This window comes from Bombyx mandarina, chromosome 23, assembly GCF_030267445.1.
Source record: "Bombyx mandarina strain Sakado chromosome 23, ASM3026744v2".
NCBI lineage: Eukaryota > Metazoa > Arthropoda > Insecta > Lepidoptera > Bombycidae > Bombyx > Bombyx mandarina.
Window position 1 is genome coordinate 8,978,854 of NC_143229.1, and position 25,929 is coordinate 9,004,782.

The 25,929-nt window shown below is 39.1% G+C and overlaps 2 protein-coding genes across 3 annotated transcripts in view; both read right to left on the minus strand.

Moving 5' to 3' along the window:
• Positions 1 to 25,929, minus strand: part of LOC114245602 (alkaline phosphatase) — a 63,797-nt gene that overhangs the window by 28,000 nt on the left and 9,868 nt on the right. For both annotated transcript variants that reach the window (XM_089737555.1, XM_028177832.2), the window contains exons 2-5: positions 9,606 to 9,796; positions 8,848 to 8,929; positions 8,290 to 8,431; positions 6,216 to 6,390 (exon numbers count right to left, since the gene is read on the minus strand). In XM_089737555.1, the coding sequence (XP_089593681.1) occupies positions 6,216 to 6,390; positions 8,290 to 8,431; positions 8,848 to 8,929; positions 9,606 to 9,702 (496 nt within the window). In that variant the 5' untranslated portion in view covers positions 9,703 to 9,796. The remainder of the gene's footprint in view (positions 1 to 6,215; positions 6,391 to 8,289; positions 8,432 to 8,847; positions 8,930 to 9,605; positions 9,797 to 25,929) is intronic.
• On the minus strand, positions 22,703 to 24,388 carry LOC149500171 (uncharacterized). The gene is made up of 3 exons (XM_089737629.1): positions 24,363 to 24,388; positions 23,812 to 24,038; positions 22,703 to 23,599 (listed from the first exon to the last, which is right to left on the minus strand). The coding sequence occupies exons 1-3, from the start codon at positions 24,386 to 24,388 to the stop codon at positions 22,803 to 22,805; spliced, it is 1,050 nt and encodes a 349-aa protein (XP_089593755.1). The 3' UTR covers positions 22,703 to 22,802.

Genomic DNA, 25,929 nt, shown 5'->3' on the forward strand with positions numbered 1-25,929 from the left:
CACATTTTACCAAAGTTTTTGTCAACGTTAGTTTATTGTTAGAAAAAAATAGCAGTTACGGTGTAAATTAAGTAAATGGAATTCATTCGAACCCTAATAATCAAAGGAGATCAAATATTATTACTAAACGTTTTTCATTCGAACTAAACTGCGCCGTACTTTTAGTCCCGGTTTATAAGCCGATTACAATCTTGTGCTTCCATGACTTTGCTGGCCATAGCGATCACTGGAACTTTGTCTTTAATTTCAAGAGCTTAAAACTGATATTCAATTACACTTTATAGTCTGCGCCCCACATAAAAAATGTTTTACTCTGGAAAAGCAGTATTTATGTTTCTTTAACACAATATCTAGCAATCTCTCTACCGAACATAATAAGACAGTAAACGATCTAATAAATCATTTGGTTTATTTCTGCATTAACCTTCACTAGGATTACCTAATCTATCTCAACGGGGTCAGTACCTACAGTTCGTACTAAAATTTATTGCTCATCTCACTCTCACGAATCTCATAAACAGAGAGTGTGAGCAAGAAGAGCTTTGAAACGTCTGCAAATCTCACGCTGAAAGGGGTCGGTGCCAAAACCATAAAATAAAGGCATCGATATGAAACCGTATGCCTTTTCATCCACAGAGCTATAAACAGAAAGCCAACATGATGCAGTAGTAAAAGGGAATGTTCTGGCAAAGCCATACTTTTGAGTTCCTATTATCATATTTTATTACTAAGGTTTATTTGTAACTTACGGTTTAAGTTCGATGTGTGGTGTCGACCCAGAAAGTTACCACACCGTCTCCTCCGATGAGTGTTGTAAAATGGGACTAAGTGCGTCACCGGAGCAATAGAGAGTATCATTCTATTTGTAGGTATACTAACAAACTACGGTCACCAATCGGCATTTACTAGTGGTAGTATACGACGGTATAATGAGCCCGCAAGGATAGATACCACAGCACCAGTGTTCTGATTTTAAGAATAGATTACTGGTTGTTGTATGTCTATGGTAGCTGTGTATTATAGTTTGATCTTTACTTATATCTCAAACTTAACGTTCACTTTGTGATGTCTGTTGGCTTCTATTATTACTTTTGCCAAGGATTTCTGTGAATTCATCGGCCAATACCAATACCAAAACAAAAAAACACGTGTGGCACTCGGGGACTGCTGCGGTAAAGTTAGCATTTTTTATCAACTTGTGCAATTATAATTCTACAATAATAATTTAATATTAAAACAATAATAAAATAAGACCACGCTATATTTCTAAACATTAACAAAGGCAAAACATTATCTGTCCCCTTCACACTCATAAGCTAGACCGCGCGACAGAGAGATGGGCAGACTTTTCCTGATGCGCATGCAATCTACGTCACGCTGCGCGCTTATGCACAAACACTACACAAGCGTGACGTGTGAATTTGTTGAAAGCGAGCTACATGGTAGACGAGTAGAGAGTGGGGGATGTTAGGTTTTATTTTCCTTACGGAATATCTTGATTCGGTCGCCGCGCCCAAAGCCCGCGATAAAAGCTATGCAATAGCTTAAAGCTTTTGTTTTCTATTTAAATAAAATAATAATAATGCCATACATAAATAGCAGTAATTCGTAGAAAATCTAGCCTACAATAACCGGTAAAAAACATAGACATTTTGGCTGAATGTGCAAAGTGCCCGGGAAGTTAGCGAGCGTGTAAGTGATTACTTAAACCATAGAACCGTGAAGAGTGATGAGGCTTGAACGCGGCCCACATTCATTGCTTAAAAAACAAACTATTTTAGGAACAACGCCAAAGATAAACGCCTACTTTGACCTTATTTTTCGATACAGAAAATTGGCTTTCTGAGTGATTGTTGTTCTTAAGTGAAATACTTATTTTATACGTAACGTGCTTTCTTTGCTCTTTGTTTTGTCATCACTATCAACGCTTCATTCATGTCCGTCAAACTCATTCATAATTTTCAAGGAGATAATATTTATGTATTTAGATTTAAATGTTTAAATGAGAGAAATCGATACTTTAGAACAAAAATACCGTCACTAACCTTACGATAAAACCAGAAATCTGAGAAAATCTTTCCGAGTACAAAATATACTAAAAGATCCTCATGTCTTTGCAATCTTACCCTTATTCCATCTCCCCAGCGAAAACCGTCAGGAAACTTATTTATGTAACACAATAACCCTTACTCACGAACAAAAAATATACGTATTTCATGAAACTACTCGAAAACAATAATATTTACCTCGATTTTGTTACAGCATGAATTTTATAAACAACGCACTCACAAATGTCAGTCACGATTTAGTGTGAGAGCGAACAGTAAAGAATTTGCATTCAACCGAAAAAGCCGATATGGTTTTATGAACGTTTCGTCAGATGCAGCATCGGTTTGAGATTATAAGCTGTGGGGCTCATACACTATCCGTATTTTTTAGTTCGTTTTTACGCAACTCAGACGTGTACGTTTTAATTTTTATTTATCTGTAAAGGAATTGGACTTATTTTTATTTATTTTTTATTGATATAATGGGTGGTCGTGCTCACGACCTCATCGTCATCATCACGGCCTGTCTGCTGTCCACTGCTGAACATAGGCCTCTCCAACTGATGTCCAGACGACCTACCTGCCGTTATATCAGCGGTCGGGGAACTTTTTTAATTATTACCCCAAAATATTTTTGTGTATGTTGATATTACCCCATGGCGAAGAACAAAACAAAAAAAAAACGAAATTGCTTCTTTTTAGCGTCTTTCATATTATAGCCCCCATGATAATTTTGAAAAAAAACATTTTTTTTTCGTTTCATTACATTTCGTTTCATCGAGTTTGAAATCACAACGATTCTAAAGAAGTTTCACTTCAATATATACTTTTTACTCACAAAAGTTTCATTTTGACCCCCCAAAATTTCATTTTACCCCATTTGGGGTAATTTACCCCAGTTCCCCGACCGCTGCGTTATATGGTCAACGGAGCCCATAGACATTGACAACGTAAATGCCATCACCAACCTTGAGACATGAGTTATAAGTCTCAGTATTTCAGTTCAGTTCAACGTCTACCCCATCTTTCAAACCGAAACGTATTAGCTTTACGGCCGCAATAGGCAAGATGATGGTACCTACCTTTGAGGGCGCAAATTATAATTTTGGCGGGTTTGATTTTTATTACACGGCGTTATTACTTCATCATGAAAGTTCATTTTTTTTAGGTTTTGTATTTCATGTGAAAAATTGGAACGTGCCTGCAGCATTCGAACACTGACACAGTCGTAACGTTACGGCCTGGCCACGGGGATCGGCGGTGCGAACAGCGAAGCGGTGGACGAGGCGACCATTCGCGCAGCACCGTTTGCAGGCCACGGGTACTCACGTTCGCCGCCGCGACTAGTAAGGAAGTCCGACAGCGAAATGTCTATATCGAAATTATCTCGATATTGCTTACAAATTAATAGTTTTTTGGTTCAGGACCTATTATTTGGAAAAGATTGTGAAGTACATGATTTGAATAAGAATCGGAGTGTACCTATAGATGGAGAATTCCACAAGAAGTACGAGAAATACTTTGGGTGGCTAGACTTCCAAATAGCTGGTCTAGCTAGTATTTCAGCTATATTTTTTTTTATTGCTTAGATGGGTGGACGAGCTCACAGCCCACCTTGTGTTAAGTGGTTACTGGCCCATAGACATCCACAACGTAAATGCGCCACCCACCTTGAGATATAAGTTCTAAGGTCTCAAGTATAGTTATAATGGCTGCCTCACCCTTCAAACCGAAACGCATTACTACTTCACGGCAGAAATAGGCAGGGTGGTAGTACCCACCCGTGTGGACTCACAAGAGGTCCTACCACCAGTAATTACGCAAATTATAATTTTGAGGATTTCATTTTTATTACACGATGTTATTCCTTTACCGTGGAAATCAATCGTGAACATTTGTTGAGTACGTATTTCATTACAAAAATTGGTACCCGCCTGATATTCGAACACCGGTGCATCGCTCAACACGATTGCACCGGACGTCCGTTAGGCCACGACGACTTTAAAAATATAAAATAAAAAATAAATAAAAAATATAAAAATTTCGGTTTTAATTTTTCGCGGCGAAAACAACTAAACTCATTTAATCACTGTACTATTCGCCGCGACTACCGCTCGACTCCGTGGCTCGCGCCGTCCGTATTCATGCATTTGTTTTGCTCGCCCGCCGCATCGCGCGATTCGCTCGGTACATTTCGCCGGTCGCTTCGCCGGTCGCCCGTGCGCGTGGCTTGTTAGGTACATTTCTATGCTCTTATTTTAGTCGTTAGACGCTTCGCCGTTCGCACCGCGCGAATATTCGTATCGGCGAATGTCCCGTGGCCAGGCTGTTAGATACGAATGCACCGGGCGTCTTATCTCGCAGGCCACGATGACTTACAATGTTGCCGCGCTTGCGATTTTTTAAAAGTAGTTTGGATTAGTGTAGATTATTGTATGAAGTACAATTTAATTTCTATATACTCGTACTTTAGACTAATTTACTATAAAATAAAAACTTTAAATGTCATTTATTTGTTTTTACAGTTGAGCGTAGTAGTAGTAATAGGAGTAGTCATGTATGAATTTGAAACAAATAAAGTAAAATTCTTTATTTTTACAGAGCAACATATTAAAGTATTAATTGAAATGATAACAGAATTTATCCGTCCGTTAGGCCACGACGACTTTAAAAATATAAAATAAAAAATAAATAAAAAATATAAAAAATTCGGTTTTAATTTTTCGCGGCGAAAACAACTAAACTCATTTAATCACTGTACTATTCGCCGCGACTACCGCTCGACTCCGTGGCTCGCGCCGTCCGTATTCATGCATTTGTTTTGCTCGCCCGCCGCATCGCGCGATTCGCTCGGTACATTTCGCCGGTCGCTTCGCCGGTCGCCCGTGCGCGTGGCTTGTTAGGTACATTTCTATGCTCTTATTTTAGTCGTTAGACGCTTCGCCGTTCGCACCGCGCGAATATTCGTATCGGCGAATGTCCCGTGGCCAGGCTGTTAGATACGAATGCACCGGGCGTCTTATCTCGCAGGCCACGATGACTTACAATGTTGCCGCGCTTGCGATTTTTTAAAAGTAGTTTGGATTAGTGTAGATTATTGTATGAAGTACAATTTAATTTCTATATACTCGTACTTTAGACTAATTTACTATAAAATAAAAACTTTAAATGTCATTTATTTGTTTTTACAGTTGAGCGTAGTAGTAGTAATAGGAGTAGTCATGTATGAATTTGAAACAAATAAAGTAAAATTCTTTATTTTTACAGAGCAACATATTAAAGTATTAATTGAAATGATAACAGAATTTAGAAGTTTATGGTTCTTGTATAACTTTATTCTAAATAGATAAATTATGTTTTACGTATTCACTACATATAATTTCATGCTGATAGCCCGAGTAACGTTAACATCGCAACTGAACCATATTGGCTGAAAGGTTTTATTGAAATGCCTCCCAATTGGTAGTAAAGTAATGAATATATAAAAGTGAGAGTGAAATCCCCACTTGAAAAAAAAATCCTTTGGTCAATTATCACTCTCTAACAGGGTATTATTATTATGAATCCCAAAAAAAAGTATAGATATGTATCACATTTTATTTATTACTGATAACGAGGCATTCAGTGACCCTGAGGTAGGATTTTCTCTCGTATTATAGGTACAAGTAACAGAATTACGATATAAGAGCAAGTACATTTTTTAATAAATATACAGGATCCGTCTGAGATTCGAAACGGGGACACGTGATGCAGTATACTGGTGTTAGGACCTATTGTAAGTCCGCATGAATTAGTACCACCGCCCTGCCTATTTCTGCCGTGAAGCAGTAATGCGTTTCGGTTTGAAGGCCGGGGCAGCCGTTGTAACTATACTGAGACCTTAGAACTTATATCTCAGGGTGGGTTGAACATTTACGATGTAGATGTCTATGGGCTCCAGTAACCACTTGACACCAGGTGGGCTGTGATCTCGTTCACCCACCTAAGCAATAAAAAAAAACAGGATGACCACTAAATCGATTCTGAACTTAATTATGTGTGATATTGCGCGCAACTGAATTTGCTTTGGCTTTTCTCTTGTAGCCTTTGCTATCAGGTGCACCGTGATTTCTATAATAAATTATTGCTATTAAAAAATAATTAAGATATAAAAAATTTTAGTCTTACCAGCCTCATGGGCCCAGTCAACGAGAGAAGGCACCTTTGAATGTATAGTTGAAGCGCAGTTGTTAAAACGACCGCCAGCATCTAATCCAAGTGTTTCATATCGCGCCTTAACACCGCACAGCAGCGCTGTCGCACAAGCCGACGACTCGCCCGTCTGTGCGTCTATGTTGTATGTCTGAACAAGAATAAATTATTGTATTACTAATTGAATATGCAATTTCGAAAAGGGCACATGTCGCATATTTTGTCAAATACGTTTTTTCATATACATGTAGTTTTGAGGCTTACCTACACTCATTTTATAATAATTTCAGTAATTTTTAATTGCTAATTAACACTAAAATATATCTCAAAGTTAATATTTTAAATTTTACACTGCTTTAGAAAATAATCAGTTTTTTTTCGTTTCCTGAACATTTTACATTTTCAGAGATGTGCCCTTTTCTAAATTGCATATTCGATTAAAACGTCGTCGTGGCCTAAAGGATAAGAGATCCGGTGCATTCGTATCTAGCGATGCAACGGTGTTCAAATCCCGCAGGCGGGTACCAATTTTTCTAATGAAATACGTACATAACAAATGTTCACGATTGACTTCCAGGAATAGCAGTGAAGGAATAGCATCGTGTATTAAAAATCAACACCCGCTAAATTATAATTTGCGTAATTACTGGTGGTAGAACCTCTTGTGAGTCCGCGCGGGTAGGTACCGCCACCCCGGCTATTTCTGCCGTGAAGCAGTAATGCGTTTCGGTTTGAAGGGTGGGGCAGCTGTTGTAACCATACTGAGACTTGTAAGGGTGAAGGTCTGAAGGTGGGTGGCTATGTCTATGGGCTCCAGTAACCACTTAACACCAGTTGGGCTGTGAGCTCGTCCACCCATCTAAGCAATACACCAACCCAATGTACTGTGTGTGTAAACCAATAATACCAGTCTAGTGGATCAAGTTTCTATAAAAAGCAAATGAAATATTTTAATATTAGCCTATATTGATTTTTGTTTATCTTCCATCGTCATGTTCACGTATTTTAAGACGTCCAATGAACTAGAAAATTTGCATACATTATTATGTCAAGAACCGATAACAAAAATCATCGAGATAAAAAAAAAGCATTTTCATTTTAGATTGGTATTCAAGCGTATTTTTGTAATTCTTTATTTAAAGTAATTAATAGTCTTCAAAAAATAAAGTCTAAAATCATTGACAACATAAAAGTCTCTTAATCTCAAATTAAGCCTCACGAACGATAACGAAAAACATAATTTTATAATTGTACCTATATTAGATAGTTTTAAAATGTTAATTTGATAAGAAATATCGAATCCAATTATAACGTTGATTAACAATCTTCTAATAAACCGAACAATAATATCGAAAATATATATCGATCGAATTTAAAAGTATATGGCTATATATTAAAAATTCAATGATTATTGTGGATGCAAGGCAACCTATTCCAATAAAATAGCGCTATATTCTAATACAGTATCAATAAATAATCGAGATCATAAATTTTTTATACATGAAAATGTGATAGTGCAAAAACGTTATGTGAAAAAAAAACAATCGGCACACGTTTGACGGTTAATGACCTCGTGTTATGCAGATGAAGATGTCTGGTTAAAAATCACAAATTTAAATTTAATAAAACAGCTTACAAGTTAGTGTCATCTTTAATTTATTATATTTTTAAATATTGACTCCGATTAAAAAAGTTTTATTAAATACTTTCATGAATAGTTATGAACAGTAATTTGTTTACAAATAAAATTATTGTTCAAATGCAAAGGTTTAACTTTATTGTTTATTTTGCTAACGGATTATGTAATTTTGTGCAACAATAAATTTGCTTTAAAAATGTACCCGAAACTATAAGACTGAATGTTTTCTTTCATTTTTGTTCAGAAATTTATTATATAGGTACATATTTTTACCGTTTCGGAACAAATCCCCGGAAAAAATTAATATGTAGATTTAAAAAAAAAAAACAATATGGTTCCGAGATTACTACAGAAATATTCAAGGACTCGGTATTTTCAATATAAAATGGACTAATTTAAAGAAGGCCTTACTTTAGCTAAAGCTACCGAGGGGAAAGTATCCCACACTAAATCAGTATCTTCGCCAGATTGCCCCCTCCGTTGCCCCCGAAGTATCCTCGCGGCAGTAGCTGTTGTAAGGCTCATACCGTCGCCAACCACAAGGATCACGTTTCTGTTACACAAAATTTTTAAATTATCATTTCTATTTACATAGGATCGCGAACCCACAGAAAATTGAAGGTCTTTTGAATTGAGCATATTTAAATTGTTTCATTACTATACATTAGCTATGAATTATCTTAAAATCCGACCAAGCCAATTAAAAACTTTAAGGTAAAGAATTTCAAAATTAAAACTACTCTTACGTATTTCTGCATAGTCGTCCGTGACTATTAAAACTGTAAAATATTCGGATCGTTGAATACAATGACAATAAACACGCGAGATTAAATCGTAAGCTTTAATTATGACTACGACTCGCAAAAACTGAAGAAAATATTGAACTACATAGTTCAATTGAATTTATTTTTTAGTTACTTATTTTTACAAATTTTAAAATTATTTTAACTTGAAGGATATGTAGCTTACTTGGCTACTGGTTTTTTGTCAGTCGAGTATTGAAGGCGTTTCTGTAATGTTTCCTGTGCTTGGGTGTACCAATATTGGCGGTCTGAAACAAGAAGATTGATGAGTATAACTCTTAATACTAAAGGGTTCTTACTCGAATTTTGTTTTTAGGTGCTGTTGCAAGCGCCATATGAAGATCACAGATAGAGTTTGCATTGACCTAAAAATCATCGTGGTAAAAAGCCTTGAAATATTATATTTGTTATCAACAACGAAACTATCTGTTTCAAGAGAATAATGATATTGAAATATGTCCTTATCAGAAAAGTGCATGGAAGGAGAAATAAGTTGTGGTTTTCCAAATGCAAAACGATGACCCCAATTTCCAAATTATAGAAGTAAAAAATTGAGTATTTAGTTCTCGGTAATTAAATAAATAATAGCTGCTATTTACTTTATCGGAAAATTATGTAAAGAGTGATGAGAGACTGCCGCGATGCTTTCACGCGTTGCGTTATGAAAGATAGGACAGCTTTTAATACAATAATTAATGTTTCAGAGCGACGCCGCTCATGATTTTATAAGCCACCCAATACTTTAACTCATTTACGGTAATAATAAAATATACTACTACACCAATATCAAGGTAGTCAGCGAATAAAACGATGTATCCGAAAGACCATTTTCAATAGTAACTTATATTATATAATTTTAGGTGATGTCAATATAACACTTATATATAAAATTATAATTTTAGGTGATGTCAATTGGAAACATACCGTAGGCCTCATGAACTTCGGTCTTCTGAGGTGCTGGTGAAAGGACGCCGGTACTGATAGTGGACATCATGATCGCGATGCAACACCAAGTACTCATGATTCACAAGCCTCATCGGTGCAGTGTGTCGTTTGACCTTCTTAACGAATTTTTTTACTCAGTTCTATTTTATAACTGAGATACCTCTTCGTATCTGGAACAATAGTTAATCATTAATCACTTATATATTAATAAAAAATAGAAAATTATAATTATTAATGGCCTAGTCGTATTTTGGTAAGATTAAGACGTAAGATTTCTCTTACGATATCATTGAAGATTTGTTACTAATAACTTATCATTCAGAATTCCAAATTTAATTTCCGAATAGTTTTTTTTTTATTGCTAATGTTGGCTGAAGACTGTACGACTCACCACAGGGCGTTCACCGAAGGTCATGAATGTCAGCAACACCAGGGAAAAACCAAGCTCCCGCCAACCGTTACTCAATTTTTTCTGATTTAAATTGGTTTAAGTGGGCTCATAGATCGACCAGTGGGTTCATAGATATCGTTAATAGCAACAATCGTTAAAGATGGGGTCGAAGTGTGAATTACATAGAATAGCAACTGCCCCACCCTATACACTGAACGTGTCATTGAACAACAGAAATAGGCAGCATGCCCATCACTGCGGTATCACAAAACACCCCATAACCGATAAATTCCGGTTTTTGATCACAATACGTAAGAGTTACGACAATATTCAGAATACGCTGCTGTCCGTTCTCCGGTAAATCTCTGGGTCGCTTTTTATGACACCCACAGAACGAAGGTTGTGGTGGTGGTGATATCTTAAACCAACAACAATACTAATGTTTTTTAGTATTATTAATAACAACTAAGTGTATAAAAATGATCGTTGTCATGAGGAATAACGTTTAAGGCAATAACCTCTCATAGAAACAATGCTATTGAGAACAGAATTTTCCATTCAAAGAGAAAAAAAACAATGAGGAAATTCTTGGAACAAAAACCCCGAGAATTATTTGTCTTTGACAGAACAAACAACCTTTTTGCCTATTCCTTTACTTAATAATACGAAAAATATGTAAGAGGAAGTTTAATCTCACAGACATACATTCTGAGAGTAATTGAAAATGTTTTAGCGACGTTTCTTAATAGAAAACCCAAGAACGTAGCCCCTGAAGTATGATAATTCTTTTGCCAGGTACAAATAAGTGAATGTAAGCTGTTGGCCGCTAAAAGTTTGCAGTTGAAAGAATATCTAGTCAACAAATAAAATACTTATTGAGTAAACTTCATAACTTGTTGTAAATACTACAGATACATTTTGTTTAAGTGACACTTCCAGATCTCTCAGAAATATTACCTGCCAGATCTCCAAGATCTGATCTGCCAGAAATATTAGAAGCATTTTTTATGTTAAAGACTTTTAACTCGCACCTTAAATTGTGTTAATCAATTACCGAAGCACTAAGTTGAGTACTGCAGTAAGCACTGTGTGCAATAGGTTTGTGTTCCTAATTCTTCTTTCCTTTTGCGGGCCTACTGGAAGAGATTTCAACATGAAATAATTAGTGCCCTTGTACTCTGTATCCTTATTGTCGTGTTTTTTCTAACAGCTGTGTGTACAAAATATATTAAATAAATAAATAAGTTGAGGTATTAATTAATTTTCATCTATATCCTTCAATCAAGCTATAATCGTAGTACATTACATTGCTTCATGTCAAAATAGGTAAGATTTTAGTTTATATATGTCTACGCGTATTTATAATGTAAATGATGTCAACCATACTAAAAAAGTACGCCACCGTCCAAATACACAAATGCTTTTCGGCAAAAATAACTTAAGGAACAGTTAGATTAGTTAGTTTCCTCAAAATGTCCATATTGAGCTGCTATAGTTAGCCTTAACTTATAAACCTTAAAACTTGTCTTAGCGACAAAAGTCTCTTTGACTGTTAATTAGAAAATATCCGCCCTACCGTCTGCTGTGGCAGTTTCCTATCCTATTTTGTAGCTTTACATACTAATTAATATTTTATTAGAGCAACCCGTTCACACAAAGCTGTGACTCTCCCATATTGTAGGAACAACATTAACTTCTTTGAAGATCTGGCGCGGTACATATCTTTATACTATTACAAAACTTACGTGCAATTCTGATATACAGGCTATTAAGTTTTATCAAAATCCGTTGCATGATTTTTACTTGAAAGAATAACAAACATCCATAATTTCTCACAAAGTTTGTCGTTTATAATAATTACTAAGGAGAAATCTAAATATCGAAGTTGAGCATGTTACCAGATCATGCGGATAGATTCAATACCTAGGTTGTTTGTGTAACCAAGCGTTTTGTTTCACAAAATTGAAACAGCCATTACAATTGAATATTTGATCTATTATCGTAAGGTGATCGTGATGCTTTGTCTACAGACTCTAGTAATGAGATTATGTTCTTAACTGTCTGATGAATAGGTACGGCTTGTACGGCGAATAGTACAATTTCCATCATGAAGAAACAATAAATAAATAATAATAAATATTTACTAACAATCACGCCACGTTAACTGGTCCTGTGCTAAGTTCGTAAAGAACGTGTGTTGCAGGTACCAGATAACGGAAATAAATGTAAGATTTTTATTATACACATTTATACACATACATATATTTAATATACATCCATAACTCTGGAAAAGACATTTTATATTTATCATACAAATATCCTCCATTGGCGGGATTCGAACCCGCGACCCCCTTGTGTAGTGACCATGTCACTTACTACTACACCAGACGGCCGAAATAACATCATCACAGAGAAATACGACGAATAGTACAACTTTCATCATGAAGATATAAAATCATCATCGTCGTTAGCCTATAGCAGTCCGCTGCTGGACATAATACTTTATGTGGTAGAGTGGGGGCAGTATAATTCAAGTTGCGATGTCTATAGATTTAGTTCGTTAATCCATGGTATTACAAAAAGAGGTTGATCGTAAGTATACTTTTCAAAAATCACAGATTATCTATGAGTAGATGAAATTGATTAGATCTCGTAACCTTTATCCTCTGATATATTTGGATGTATTGTCAAGTAAGATCTTCAAAACGGGTTCGTTTAATTTTCTCTAGAATAGTTTCAAAACTCCGTCTCGTCTGATACAACAAAGACATTAATTTTGAAACCGTACCGAATACAGAATGTCATTTCGTTAACAATACGAGTCTACAGTTGGCTTGACCGCAATCTGAACTGGAACTTCTAGCTTAAGAAACTTGAACAATTCTAACTATATATTCTGGCTTCCGCGACCTCAATCTTTGAATTTATACTTCAAGGTCTTTATGAAAAACTTAGTTGAGTTTCGTTCGGTTTTTCCAAATCGTAGATAAAATACCATTTGCACGGTTTACCGGTCTTGATAAGATAAATGTCAAGAAATAGTTTTAATTAAATATGAGATATTAATGAAATGTTTTCAATAAAAAATAAATACAAAGTATATACATTGATTATCACGTTAAAAGGGAAATGTCAGGGTAAGTCCCAAAAGAATTCCAATCATGCCTATCACTGAATATTTGGAAAAGAAAATTAGTGGACTTTCAGTTACATGCTCAATCCTTTGACCTTTCGTAGAGGCTTACAAATTTTGATACTTTCGAGGGTACTTTTTGTTACAAACAACAAAAACTCGCTTGCTATTTGTTAAAATTCTTTATCTCAAAGGAATATTTGAGAAGCACCTAACCTTAATTTTCTCTCATTAAACTATGTATGTAACTTTGCTCCTAACGTGACTTTAATCCAGACGAAAAGCTTTAGACACCTCGAATGCTTCAAAGTTTAGCCTTTGAAGTGACTAAATCAAGTTCTAATTTATAAAGTACGTACCTTCAGTTTTTTTTATGAGCTAACATGGATACATGAGCTTACAGATTATTTTTACTGGCGGCATGGCGTCATGTTTGCCCACACAGACAGATACCACCATCCTGGCTATCGCTGCTGTGAAGCAGTAATGCGTTCCCACTTAAAGGGGGAGGCAGCCGTTGCACTATAGAACTGAGAGTTGGAACTCATGTCCCTAGATAGGCGGCGACATTTACGTTGTTGATGTCTATGGGCTCCTATAACCTCTTAATACCGGATAGGAAGTGTGCCTGTCTTAGCAAAAAAAACGTGATAAAAAATACAAATAATTGTACCGAATTTTCTTTTGCAACGATCATCTTTAAACAAGAAACATGCAAAACTCGGCTTAATGTAGAAATAATCACAGTGCGGTTAATAAAGTCGTAATGAGAACAAACATTTGAAGATTTAAATAATAATATCTGATGTACAGCGGTGACCGGAGCCTATATTAAAACGCAAAGTTAATACTTTTTTTTTTTATGATTGAAGGATTACTGGTGGCCCGGAGGCCTTTCAAGTTTCACCAGGACAGGTGGGCGAGCAAAGGCTCAGCCAGGAGGGGTGGGATTTGCTAACAGCTACCCGAGCGCCTCCGAAGGAGACCTAACAGCTCAAGAGTAGCTGCTTCGCGAATGAATCTACTACCGGATCGGAATCGCGACCCGCTGAGAAGATCCGGCGAGAAACTCAGCGAGCTGATTCATGGGTTAGGTTGCACGGCGAACTCTTTGTCGAGTTCGACGAGTACGGTTACCGAGGTCCCTAAGCCTGCTCCTAGTGTTAGAGCTGAAGGCGTCTAATGCAAAAGTTATTGGATCTGATGGATCCGTAAGGACGTGTCTAGGGCGTCGACGGTGACTGGCTCCTGCGTGATCAGGATTCGGGGAGTAGTCAGCGGCGGCAACGATAAGGCGATTATCATGACGCATAGCCTTATCGAAGTACCGTTCCGACGCTGACTTCATGTATATCTGAATAGATTCGAGGCCCAGGTCGTCGTGTAGGTCAACGTTCCTCACGAACCACGGAGCTCCGACGGCTAACCTGCAAAAGCGGGATTGTAGAGATTGGAGGATGTCTATGTGTGTGCGGGCCACGTGAGCGAACACCACACTCGCGTATGTCATGACGGGCCTTATGCAAGTTTTGTAAAGTGTCACCTTGTTCCGAAGGGACATTTTACTCCGCTTACAGATCATAGGGTAGAGTCTACCGAGGATAAACGCGGCACGGTCACGGACTGATTTTATATGTGGGCGGAATGTCATCGATGCATCCAGGGTAACGCCCAGGTACTTGACCTTCCTGGCCCAGGGTATGGGTTGTCTAAAGAGAGTAATCGGGGGTGTGAGATTCCTCCTACTAATCCGGGAGGAAATCCGTGTGGAGCTTCCCCTCTGCAATAGCACCGCAGTACTTTTCGCTGGGTTGATGTCTATGCGCCATTTTCGGAACCACTGTCCTAGGGCTAGGGCTGCGCTCTGAAGCTTCTTCGCGATTAGGGACTTGTTTCTACTGGAATAGTAAACAGTCGTGTCGTCGGCGAATAAGGCTAACTGGGTCGGCGGCGACCGGGGAATATCGTTGACGAATAAGCTAAATAGGAGGGGTGAGAGGACAGAGCCTTGCGGGACTCCAGCTGTGAGAGGTCGCGGGTAGGAGCGGGTTCCCTCGATGAGCACGAGACTATCCGGCACGCCCATGTTGAATAGTTTGAAAATCAAACCGTTGTGCCAGACTTTATCGAACGCTTTTGCGACGTCGAAGAAGAGAGCTCCCGTGTATAACGGTTTTGGTCGATTAAGCCCCACAAGAATGTGCTCCGTGAGGCGGTGCACCTGTTGAACGCATGAGTGATTTGTACGGAATCCGAACTGTTCATCGATGAGAATGCCCTTGGATGAGACGAAATCTCTGAAGCGCTTGTAGAGCAGACGCTCATACAGCTTGCCTAGAGACATGAGGAGGCTAATCGGGCGGTAGCTCGTCGGATGATTTTTTGGTTTACCGGGTTTATGTATGCCGATAACGTTCGCTTCTTTCCACACCGTGGGAAAGATACAGTTCGTCATATCGGCATTGAAAATAGATGCCAACACCACGATGAGTTGGACGAGTAGAAGTTTAATAACGCGGTTGGATATACCGTCGGAACCGGGAGCCTTGCGAGGACGTAGGTCTTTGATCAAGTCTTTAACTTCCATCGGGGTGACGGGTGGTAACGCATCCGAGGGTGGCAAGGAGGCTCTGCGTTCTACCTCACTATCTACTAATTCTACATGAACAGGGTCCACGGATTGAATGCTGGGCGTGCACTGGGTTTGCAATGTATCGGCCAGCAGCTCTGCTTTTTCGTCATCATCGAACGCCGCGAGTCGGCCCGAGGGGCCTACGAGGGGGGGCATAGTTACTACCGTATCCGATTTGAGAGTACGAGCTAAGCGGTAGTAAGACCTTTGGGAGGGCGCGAGTCCTTCTAAGAAATCAGACCATCTGGCGTCTCGGACTTCGGCGATGCGAGACTTTACGTCGCGTTGTAGGGCACGCATTAGAATACGATTTTCCGCGGTAGGATACCTGTCGTAGGCGCGTATCGAGGCGTTCTTAGCTCTAAGGAGTTCCCTAATATCGTCGGACAATTTGAAGCGGTGAAGGAAGTCCTCCGCTACAACTTGTTTCGATGACCTATCTAATGTCGAGGTGATGTGTGACGTTAAGATGTCTATGGCTTCAGCGGTATCCTGAGGAGACGGGGTAGAGTCCGGGTTAAACGGGAGCGATGGTGGATCAGATTCAGCCAGGCTGATGCCCAGCGTGTGCCAATCCACCACAGTCCTCGTGACGGGAACGGAATCGGGAGCGCGACCGAGCTTCATAACGACGGGACGGTGGTCTGAATCTAACTCTGAAACTACTTCGATCGAGTGTAAGCGCAGAGTTACGTTTTTTAATAACGCTATGTCGAGTATATCCGGGCGATGCGCGATATTTAGCGGGTAGTGAGTCGGGGTTAGCGGAGCGACGATATCGTAGGCGAGATCATCGACTAACGCGTAAAGCCGCCTGCCATTCGGAGTTGTGGTGTGTGAGTTCCACCTGATGTGTTTACAATTTAGGTCACCCGCCAGAATGACAGAGCTCCCCATACCGAGCAGCGCCTCGATATCACTGCTTAGAACGATCTTATCCGGTGGAAGATAAACGGACGCGATAACGATCGGCGCGTGTCTCGTCAGTGAGATTCGGCACACTGATGCTTCGATATTAGCGAGCGCGGGAGGATCGAGCGGGACGCAATGCAGGGCTCTTCTATAGTAAATGACGGTACCACCACCACGGGCAGAGAGCCTGTCGTTCCTGACCATGTTATAGTTCGCGATTTTAGGGTCACGGCGCGCGGGCTTAAGTAGGGTCTCCTGCACTAAAAAGATATCAATTTGATGGTCACGCAAAAAGTCAGAAACCTGATCACGTTGATTTGCGAGACCGTAAGCGTTAAAAAATCCTATCGTTACGGATAGGGGCTTTATTCTACTTATGTACGCCATTGATTACCGGCGGAGTGAGGGGAGGACGTACGTATTTAATGACACGTATACGTCGGCGTATTCCTGCACAACGGCGATAAAGTGTTGTGCAGTGGAGGCAGCGCGAATGGCGTCGCCCAAAGCGTTGACGCGCTCAAAGTTGATCGACTGAAAGAAGTCGATCGCTAAAGCGAGATTTTCGGACGCGGTCGGAGGGCAAGTCGCGGGAGAGGGACGAGTCGCGGGGCGGGACGAATCGCGGAGGAGGGAGTTGTAGCCGTGTTCGTGTACGGCAGCGGTTTCGCCCAGGCCGAGACAATGGGCACCGCCGCCGGAACGAACGCTGGCTTAGCCTGCGACGCAGAGGGTGCCGAGGCTTTGATGTCTGGGCCGGAAGCTCGGAGGCGGTTTTGGAGGGCAACGCGGCGATTTACTTTCGGGGCTCGGGGGCATCCGCGGTAATTTGCGGGGTGACCCTGTGTTCGACACAGGACGCAGCTAGGCGGTTCCGACGCGGTTTTTTGATCGCGAGTGCATAGGGCCGTGGCGTGATCGCCTAAACATTTGACGCATCGGGGACGCGCGTGACAGTTACGGGAAGAGTGCCCGTACAATTGACAGTTATGGCACTGGCTAGGAGTGCCTTTTTTGTGGGGGGCTTCGACAGCGATACCAGAGAGCCTACAGACGGTCTGTGTGTTAAAGATTTCTTACCCTCGGGGGTAGGCTGGAGAGCGACTAGAACCATATTATATGGCTCCCTACCGCGACCGGTGTGCATACGGTGCACAGAATTCACTGGTAGGCCTTGTTCTAACAGGTCGGCTTTTACGAGCTCTACATCTAACTCTTTAGGGATTCCGCGTATTACAACGCGGAGTTCGCGCTCCTTCTGAAGCGTATAAGTGTGGAAGCTTATACGCTCCTTACGGAGGTAAGAGGTGAGGGCCCTATGGTCATCAGATGAATGAACCTTTATTTGGATGCCGTTTGCGAGGTTACGGGCATTCGTGAAATTAATATTTTTGGCCTTAAAGGCCAGGGAAACTCGATCCCAAGCTGCCTTCTCTTGAAGGATTACCGGGGGAGGGGTCTGGGTTTTATTTTGTGCCACCGGACGCGGCGACGGAGTGGCACGGGCTGGAGGCGCAACGGGAGTCTGGGGGCGGGGGCGCGACGCGTTCGTGGCTTTGCTAATTTTAGCGGCCGCGGGAGCTCGAGACTCCGCGGCACGCTTCTTACCCTTTTGTACCAGGGTAAATCCATCCGTCGATGAGGCGGAGGCGAGGTCGACCTCCATCTCCAAGTCAGAGTCGGAGAACGAGGAGGCGGGCGCAGGTGACCTACGAGCAGGTGTTTTGGAGGGCGCGACGGAGGCCGCGGATGATCGCACAGCTGGAACGGTAACCACGGCGGACGACGCAGCAGTTTTACTCGCCAGTATAGGCGACGCGGGAACGGCAGGCACGACGGAGGCTGCGGTGCTCGATGCAGAAGCTATGCACGCAGGTACAGGCGACGCAGGAGCAGCGAGCTCGGCGGAGTCCACGAGAGGGCTCGCGGTGTGATCGGCCTTGAAGGCCTGAAACTCGGAAGTGAGCTTTGGGTAGCGAAGCCGGAGAAATTCCGCGAATACAGCGTCCATTATGGATACGTGCCCAGGTGGGGCTGCCCCGGGACTTTGAATACACTGGCGTTGCGGCGAGGCCCCAACTTCTCGGAACTGAGCGGTTCTATTGAACACAGGTGGCGATGCGGCGCGATTACTACCGGACAAAGACACAACAAAACAGGAATAACAAAAAGAAACAAAACTAATAAACACTTCCAGGAAAACAGTTTGTCGGCACATGTACCACGAACACAGAAATAACAAAAAGAAACAAAACAAATAAAAACTTCCAGAAAAAACACTTGGTCGGCAGATGTACCACGAACACAGGCCGCGCGAACAATGGCCGGGCTAACAAAAGCCGGGCGAACAAAGACCGGGTGATCGAGTGGTCGATGGGCACGTCCGCACGTGACGGGTGCCTCTATCGGAATGCAAAGTGAATACTGTTACCTGACACAAAACAAAAGATTGAACATAAAATTAGATTAATATTGATGCAAAGTTAGTCATACACTGAAGTATAGAGCGTTGATCGGACCTTTTTTTATCGCTGGGTAATACCCGGTCGATGGGGGTAACAGGCCGGGCTATTTCGGACTCTGTTGCCTCCAGAGAAGAAGAGGGAAAAGAGATAGACCGAAGTCCTCCTTTTCTTCTAATGTCTCTCATCCGAAAATACCTCCAACACAGGCACCGGAGTCCCGAGCGTGTACGGGTGGGTGGCTGAAGTTTGGACGAGCCCCTCCACCGACTACTCCCTCCACGTGGCGTACATTGCTTGGACCTCAGTCTTTGACATTATACTGACTAAGTATGTTCGAGATATTTATGAAAAACTGAATTCTTTTTATTTATTGATAGTTTTGATGGGTGGACGAGCTCACAGCCCACCTGATGTTAAGTGGTTACTGGAGCCCATAGATACCTACAACGTAAATGCGCCACCCACCTTGAGATATAAGTTCTAAGGTCTCAGTATAGTTACAACGGCTGTCCCGCCCTTCAAACCGAAAAGCATTACTGCTTCACGGTACAAAATAGGCAGGGTGGCGGTACCTACCCCTGCTGACTCACAAGAGGTCCTACCACCAGTAAAAAGTTCAAAAAGAGGCTTCAATAGCAGATAGCGGATTGATTGTGTACGCCAAGGGGGCGGTAAATATTGTTTGTCCTTTGCCTAAGTGCAATCGTGCTGATAAAGCTAAATTGACTTGCTACAGAAATTATGACATGGAAAAAAATTGTTAAACTTTAACATTGATCGGTTAAGATGTAAAGCTGTTATGTACATTTAATTTGAAACATAGTGCAAAATTATTATTAATATTTTAAATTATTTAGACACCCTTGCAGTTGAATATGCTTAACTAACAATGTGTAAAGTTCACACAATGTGTACTGTGGGTGTTGACTCACAATACGTAAAGTGTAAAGGTTCCGTTTAAGTATTTTAACTACTACTTCTTTTTTTTCGCACTAAAATTCAAAAGGATAAAATGTAATTAAAAAGCTCTCGATATTGTTACAATATCGCAATTTACAATTAAGCTGAATTAGCCAGCATTACTCTTGTTACGTTTTATTGCCTTTATTGCCAATTTCTTGCTATCAAGATTTCCTTCACGAGCGTCCGGGAATAAATGCCTTTGTAATAGCAAAAAAATGTCTTCCATTATTACTTGTAGTCACGCTATGTCAAAGGAACAAAGAGAAAAAAAAACAGAATACCAATGACTTTTATTCTTACTGAGAACTTTCAAATATTTTATAACCAGAACGCTTGACATTGTATCTCTGTACTAATAATGTGCATACATACATCATCATACATCTACTACTTTGGATAGCTTTTTAGCAGGGAAAAAACTCAATACCCGAGAGGCATATATTATGACTTTTTCAAGAAAGTCATTGCAGGATTACAACTACGCTGCCAGATATGCATTAATACCGTGGTTGCATATATATATTGTTATTGCCCTTGTAGGAGCAGACGAACTTACGACCCACTTGATGGTGAGTGGACCGTATGCCAGGGGCAGAGTCCAGCTGCCGACCTACTTGCATATTGGTTTTTTTTACCTTTCTGTATACTAAACGGAATTTTCGTAAGGTAAAGACCTAATATTTTGGAATCTAGCAACCGCTTAGTCTCAGATGGGTCTAGAGTAAATCTAGATCTTTGTTCTAAAGTAGAGAAACAAGATGAAACTGCAGAAAAACAGCTCCTGTTAAACAAATAAGTTACACAAACTCGCAGCTTTCATAAAAGTTGGTTGTTCGTCAGGAGTTTTTGTAAAAAAAATTCGAGTGTTCTCCGAAGACGAAGGAAAGAAATTGTAAGAAATGAAAATATACATTTATTGATCCTATTTCATCCAAAAGCACATGAAGTTGTTTAACTTTGACTTTCTATTTTTATTAGCAATAATATCATAACCAAAATCTGCTGCCTGTATGAAAAATTAGTACCTATGTAAAGAAAAACCTTTATTATTGAAAAACTTTAAAACTCTTTAGTTTTAAAAAAAGATTTTTCTTAGACGGAATCACTGACCTGTCTCACATTCAGTGAAAAGAGAGTTCAGTTTTGTATAGTACATATAATAATACTGTTTAAATTTTATATTAATTTTAAAAGAGATTAAGGGCTTAAAATGTTGTTTTCTTATTATATAACAGAAAGTTCAATTTAAGTATAATATTTTATTTTTTATTCATTCTGAAGTACTCCATATCATTATAAATATAAGTAAGTATAATTTTTATATATAAAGCCATTGATGACTCGATGGCTCGTCGAAGCCGAGGTTGCAAATCTCTGTTAATTAGTCGGGCAAACTATTATTGACAATACCATTTACTGTTAAAGTGAACGTGTGTTTTATTGTTATTGTTGGTACTGAGCTAAGTATTCATGGGCGTCAGTAGTGCCTGAGGTAGATCAAAGCCACTGCCTACTCCTGAGGACTCTCTGCACGTCTCATTTGAAGAATCTCATGCCATAGCGCTCGCAAAACACCGTAGAGTAGATTTCATCCCAGACCCGGATGGTAGGTACGTGCCAAAAAACACCTCTGGAATCGCACTGTAGATAAACGCAGCGGTTCCAGATGGTATTAATGAGCTCTGCTCCGGTAGCGAGAGCTGCGTTGGTAAAAATGGCGGACTAAATACTTTAGGCATTAATTACGCCCGTCAACTCTTGTGGATAAAATTGAATTAATAAAAAAAAATGAAGGGACGATCTCGGTCAATATCTCAGAGCATTCCCCGACAAACATACAGGACAGAACAGAACAGAGAATACAAGTGCCTCTAGTATACCCCGGGATTCCAAACGATCCATGAGAACGAGACTAGTGACAATCTGAACGACCGTCTCCTGTATGCAGTCACATGAAAGTCTCTGGTATTTGGGAACCTAGAGATGGGAGCGAGGCCGGACTTGTACTTTTGTAAAGCAGTTGTGTGCTTCAGTTGCTATATTACAGTTATTATATCTGGACATAGTCTATATTCCGATTAATATTTCAGAGTTGTAAAGTTGAAATTTCAGTCTTATGGGTATGGCATTTACGTTGTTATGCTTATGGACTCCGAAAACATTTAACCTAAGATCATGAATTCATTTTCCCAAACCTGGAACGATTTTAGAAGTAGAGAATTGTTAAAAAAGTGAAATACACATTTCCTATTAAAAACGTTAATAATGCAATTAATTGTTAAGGATAACAAATTTAAACAAGAACTTAAAAACTTTTTTCCTTACCAAAATTTATATTATAATATTATAGAATATAATACTTTTTTTTACATAAATTACATAATAAATATAGTGATATTTCAATTTTAATGATCAGTCAATTTACATATATTTTTCTGTTCAGCATTTTCGCTATTATCTCTTCGTGCCTAATTCTATTTTTATACAAAGACTCAAAAACTCCCGTTGAACTAATTAAGTATCACGATAAATGAATGTCTTTGTGTTTTAAAAAAAAAAAGAGTCAGTGTATGATTTGATTGTTTTATATGTAAAAATAATCGACTAACAACAATATGATATGTCAAATATTAAAATACTTTTAAAGATCTCTTACTAACAGTGCATTTAAATTTCTATGCTATTTCTTGCCATATGGATAAAGATCGTCTTGAATTTGATGTGATGGTATTACTTTAACATTAGAGCCAAGATGATAAAATGTTCCTAAGTAGACCGACCACTGTGGATAGGCGTACTCATAATATTCAGCAGGCTCAATTTGAGCATGTGTATAAATATAATCAATGTAATATCTTAGATCAGTGAAAACCATAATTCTATCATCGTTATATCTTATTTCGAAACAACCTAGCCCTACCAAATATATATCAGAGAAAAATCCACCACCATTCTGTATACCTTTGTGGCCATGGACATTTCTAACACAAATAAATTTACCCCACCATTTCGGTAAATAATTTGAACAATCAACAACATTGTTTTTCTCTGTGTAAGCGTATACTATTTTGTAATTTTGTAAAAGGTGGATCATACTCTCGAAGCCTGATCCAACATACCAGATCACATTGACAAGTTTGTCGTGTTTCTTGGGCAGAAAGGTTCTGTAGGCGTAATGATATCGAGTCGGTTGATAACTGTATATATACATTTGGTCCAATGTGTGAATTATGGCAATGTCGTGTCTTGTGATATGACGCCCGCGGGGACCATGATAATGTTCGGGATTTAAACTTTTAGGGAATATCCTTTGAACGGTCCAAACTCGATATCTGTATGGCGTATAATTTAAACCAGTTCTTCCAAGAGCCCAAATTCGTATATCCCTTTGTCGCGTCAAATATGGCTCTATAAAATTTGCTGCTGTTATTAGTATTCTACGGTTCAATATTAGTGCTGTACTCAACGGGAGGAAATCTGAAATGTTAAGCTGTAGTTTTGATATTTTCCAAATTATTCGTTTCAAAGTTATATAGCAAACCACGCCAGAGTTTAGAAGCAGCAAAGCTGTCACATCTCTGGAATTATTGATATCTACGAGTAAAAAAACCTGGGGCTGGGTGGGCTATCAGACCATCAAAGTGTGACACGAATGATTTGAAAACAATCAATAAAGAAAAATTGGGTACCTATAGAAACTCCTGCTACAACATTCAGGCATCTTCTGAATGTGATATCCCGCCAATTCCAATATGGAAACCAAAATCGTAAATATTCAAATTCAGTCCTTTGCCATCGAAAAAAACTTTGTCTTGGAACTGTATCAGTATTTGTTGGTAATACTGTTGTTGTCCCAATATCCCAAAATGCCAGTCCGTTTTGTATCAGCAACGTTAGTAAAATAATTACAGTGATCCTAAAAATGAATTAATTACACACTTCAAATTGAGAATACAATTTGTGTTCAGATTAAAAACCCTGAGGGATTCGATTCGAACAAATAATTTTCATGAAGTTGTCTCAAAAATGGTTAACATTAGGACAATGAATTGAGTTACCATTAAACATCTTGTCAGAAAAAAATTAGTGAACTGTTTCTGATATTGAGTTGTTATCAAATTTAAGAATAAATTACACTTTTTATTTTATTAATCGTGTTATTATCGTTCTAAATGAGAACTGTTTGCTATAGTTACAGTTACAGTTTATATAATATATCACAAGGAGAATCAAATTGTACCTGAAATTGTATTGTAAAATCGCCATTTTTCCTATTAAATTGCTGAACTTATTTTTTGAACATTACAAATTTTGTATTTTATCTATCACTCTCCGAAAATGTTTTGGTCAATGACTGATCAGAGCTACATAGGTTTTTAGGTTTATTTTTATTCTCAAACAAATTTAATATTTGACTATGTCTCGACTTTGTACTGGTAAATAAAATAAGGCCCACTGAAATTAATACGAAGCAGTTGACTTAAACCAAAATCATAATGCAAATAATCTCGATGCAATTTCACTCATTGTCTTTTATAGTCATCATAAAGCTATTCTGTTATTTATTATTGCATATTTGTTTGCAAAGAAAATTCTATATTCATAATTATTTAAAGTAAATATTTTTGTTTATTAATTACATAGTGTTTTAGTCATGCCACAGTCAAGTGTAATCAGTATGGGGTGGATGCTCATTACCGCTCATTTTGTAGGCATAAATGAGGTTATTGTTTCAAACGATTTCAGAAAAAAATAATCCATTCTGTGAATTATTGTATTAATCAATATTTGGGATACTTTATAGGTACATGTATTCAAAACATGTTCTTCTTCATGATAGGTTTGACAACAGTTCTTAGTGGTAAGTGGCATCTTGTCCTTAGTTATTCCTGTGTCTTTTGTGGTCCTTTCTAGCGGTAACAAGAGCATGGTATCAGGATGAATTAAGTATTCCACACGTTCCAAACCAATACCACTGACCTATGAAGAGGCATTCACTTTTCATTACAGGTTTTTCGTTGGTGAAAACAATGTATTGACGTAGTTAATACAATTGGCGACCGCTGCCTTTAAATCAATTGCACGCTTGTCATTATAAGTTATACCAAAAAAAGTGGGAATGAAACCCTAAATTCAAATAATTCTGTGACTGAAAGGATAAAGTTTTCACTATTTCAATCAATCTTTACTGCTGGTAGCTGGTGGTACTCTTGTGAGTCCGCGGTATCACCACCCCGCCTATTTCTGCTGTGAAGCAGTAATACGTTTCAGTTTGAAGGGTGGGGCAGCCGTTGTAACTATAGTTGAGACTTTAGAACTTATATCTTAAGGTGGGTGGCGCATTTACGTTGTAGGTGTCTATGGGCTCCAGTAACCACTTAACACCAGTGGGCTGTAGACTCGTCCAACCACCTAAGCAATAAAAAAAATACAAATTCTTTCGTAATGACCAAAATCCGACTCAAAGATTTGGTTAAGCCAATCATCGTGATAAAAAAAGTTCTTCCCAGGGGGCTATTTACTTTAAAATTTTAAAAGACAGATAAGCAACTCGAGTATCGTAAAGAAAAGTGCTGCAATAAACCACAATCTTGGGACAGATAAATATAATTGGTTTGTTGGACCTCACTGTTGTCAATCTAGTTTACGTGATCGCGGTTATTCCGTGAGTGGAATGAAAATTCGTGTCTCGTTACCCTTTGTCTAGACGTGGGTTTTGGTAATACAGTAACAACATCATAGACCCATATAATTATATGTGTTAATGCATCGATATTGTACAGAACTTAGCGGATACTAAAGTAATG

What these genes read in the sequence shown, in the direction of transcription:
- LOC149500171 (XM_089737629.1), bottom strand. Translation starts at nt 24,388, where the DNA reads ATGGCGATTTTACAATACAATTTCAG. An exon ending in ATTTTACAATACAATTTCAG is followed by an intron (nt 24,039 to 24,362) that starts GTACAATTTGAT and finishes ATTCATTTTTAG; the next exon opens with GATCACTGTAATTATTTTAC. An exon ending in TGTAGCAGGAGTTTCTATAG is followed by an intron (nt 23,600 to 23,811) that starts GTACCCAATTTT and finishes TTAACATTTCAG; the next exon opens with ATTTCCTCCCGTTGAGTACA.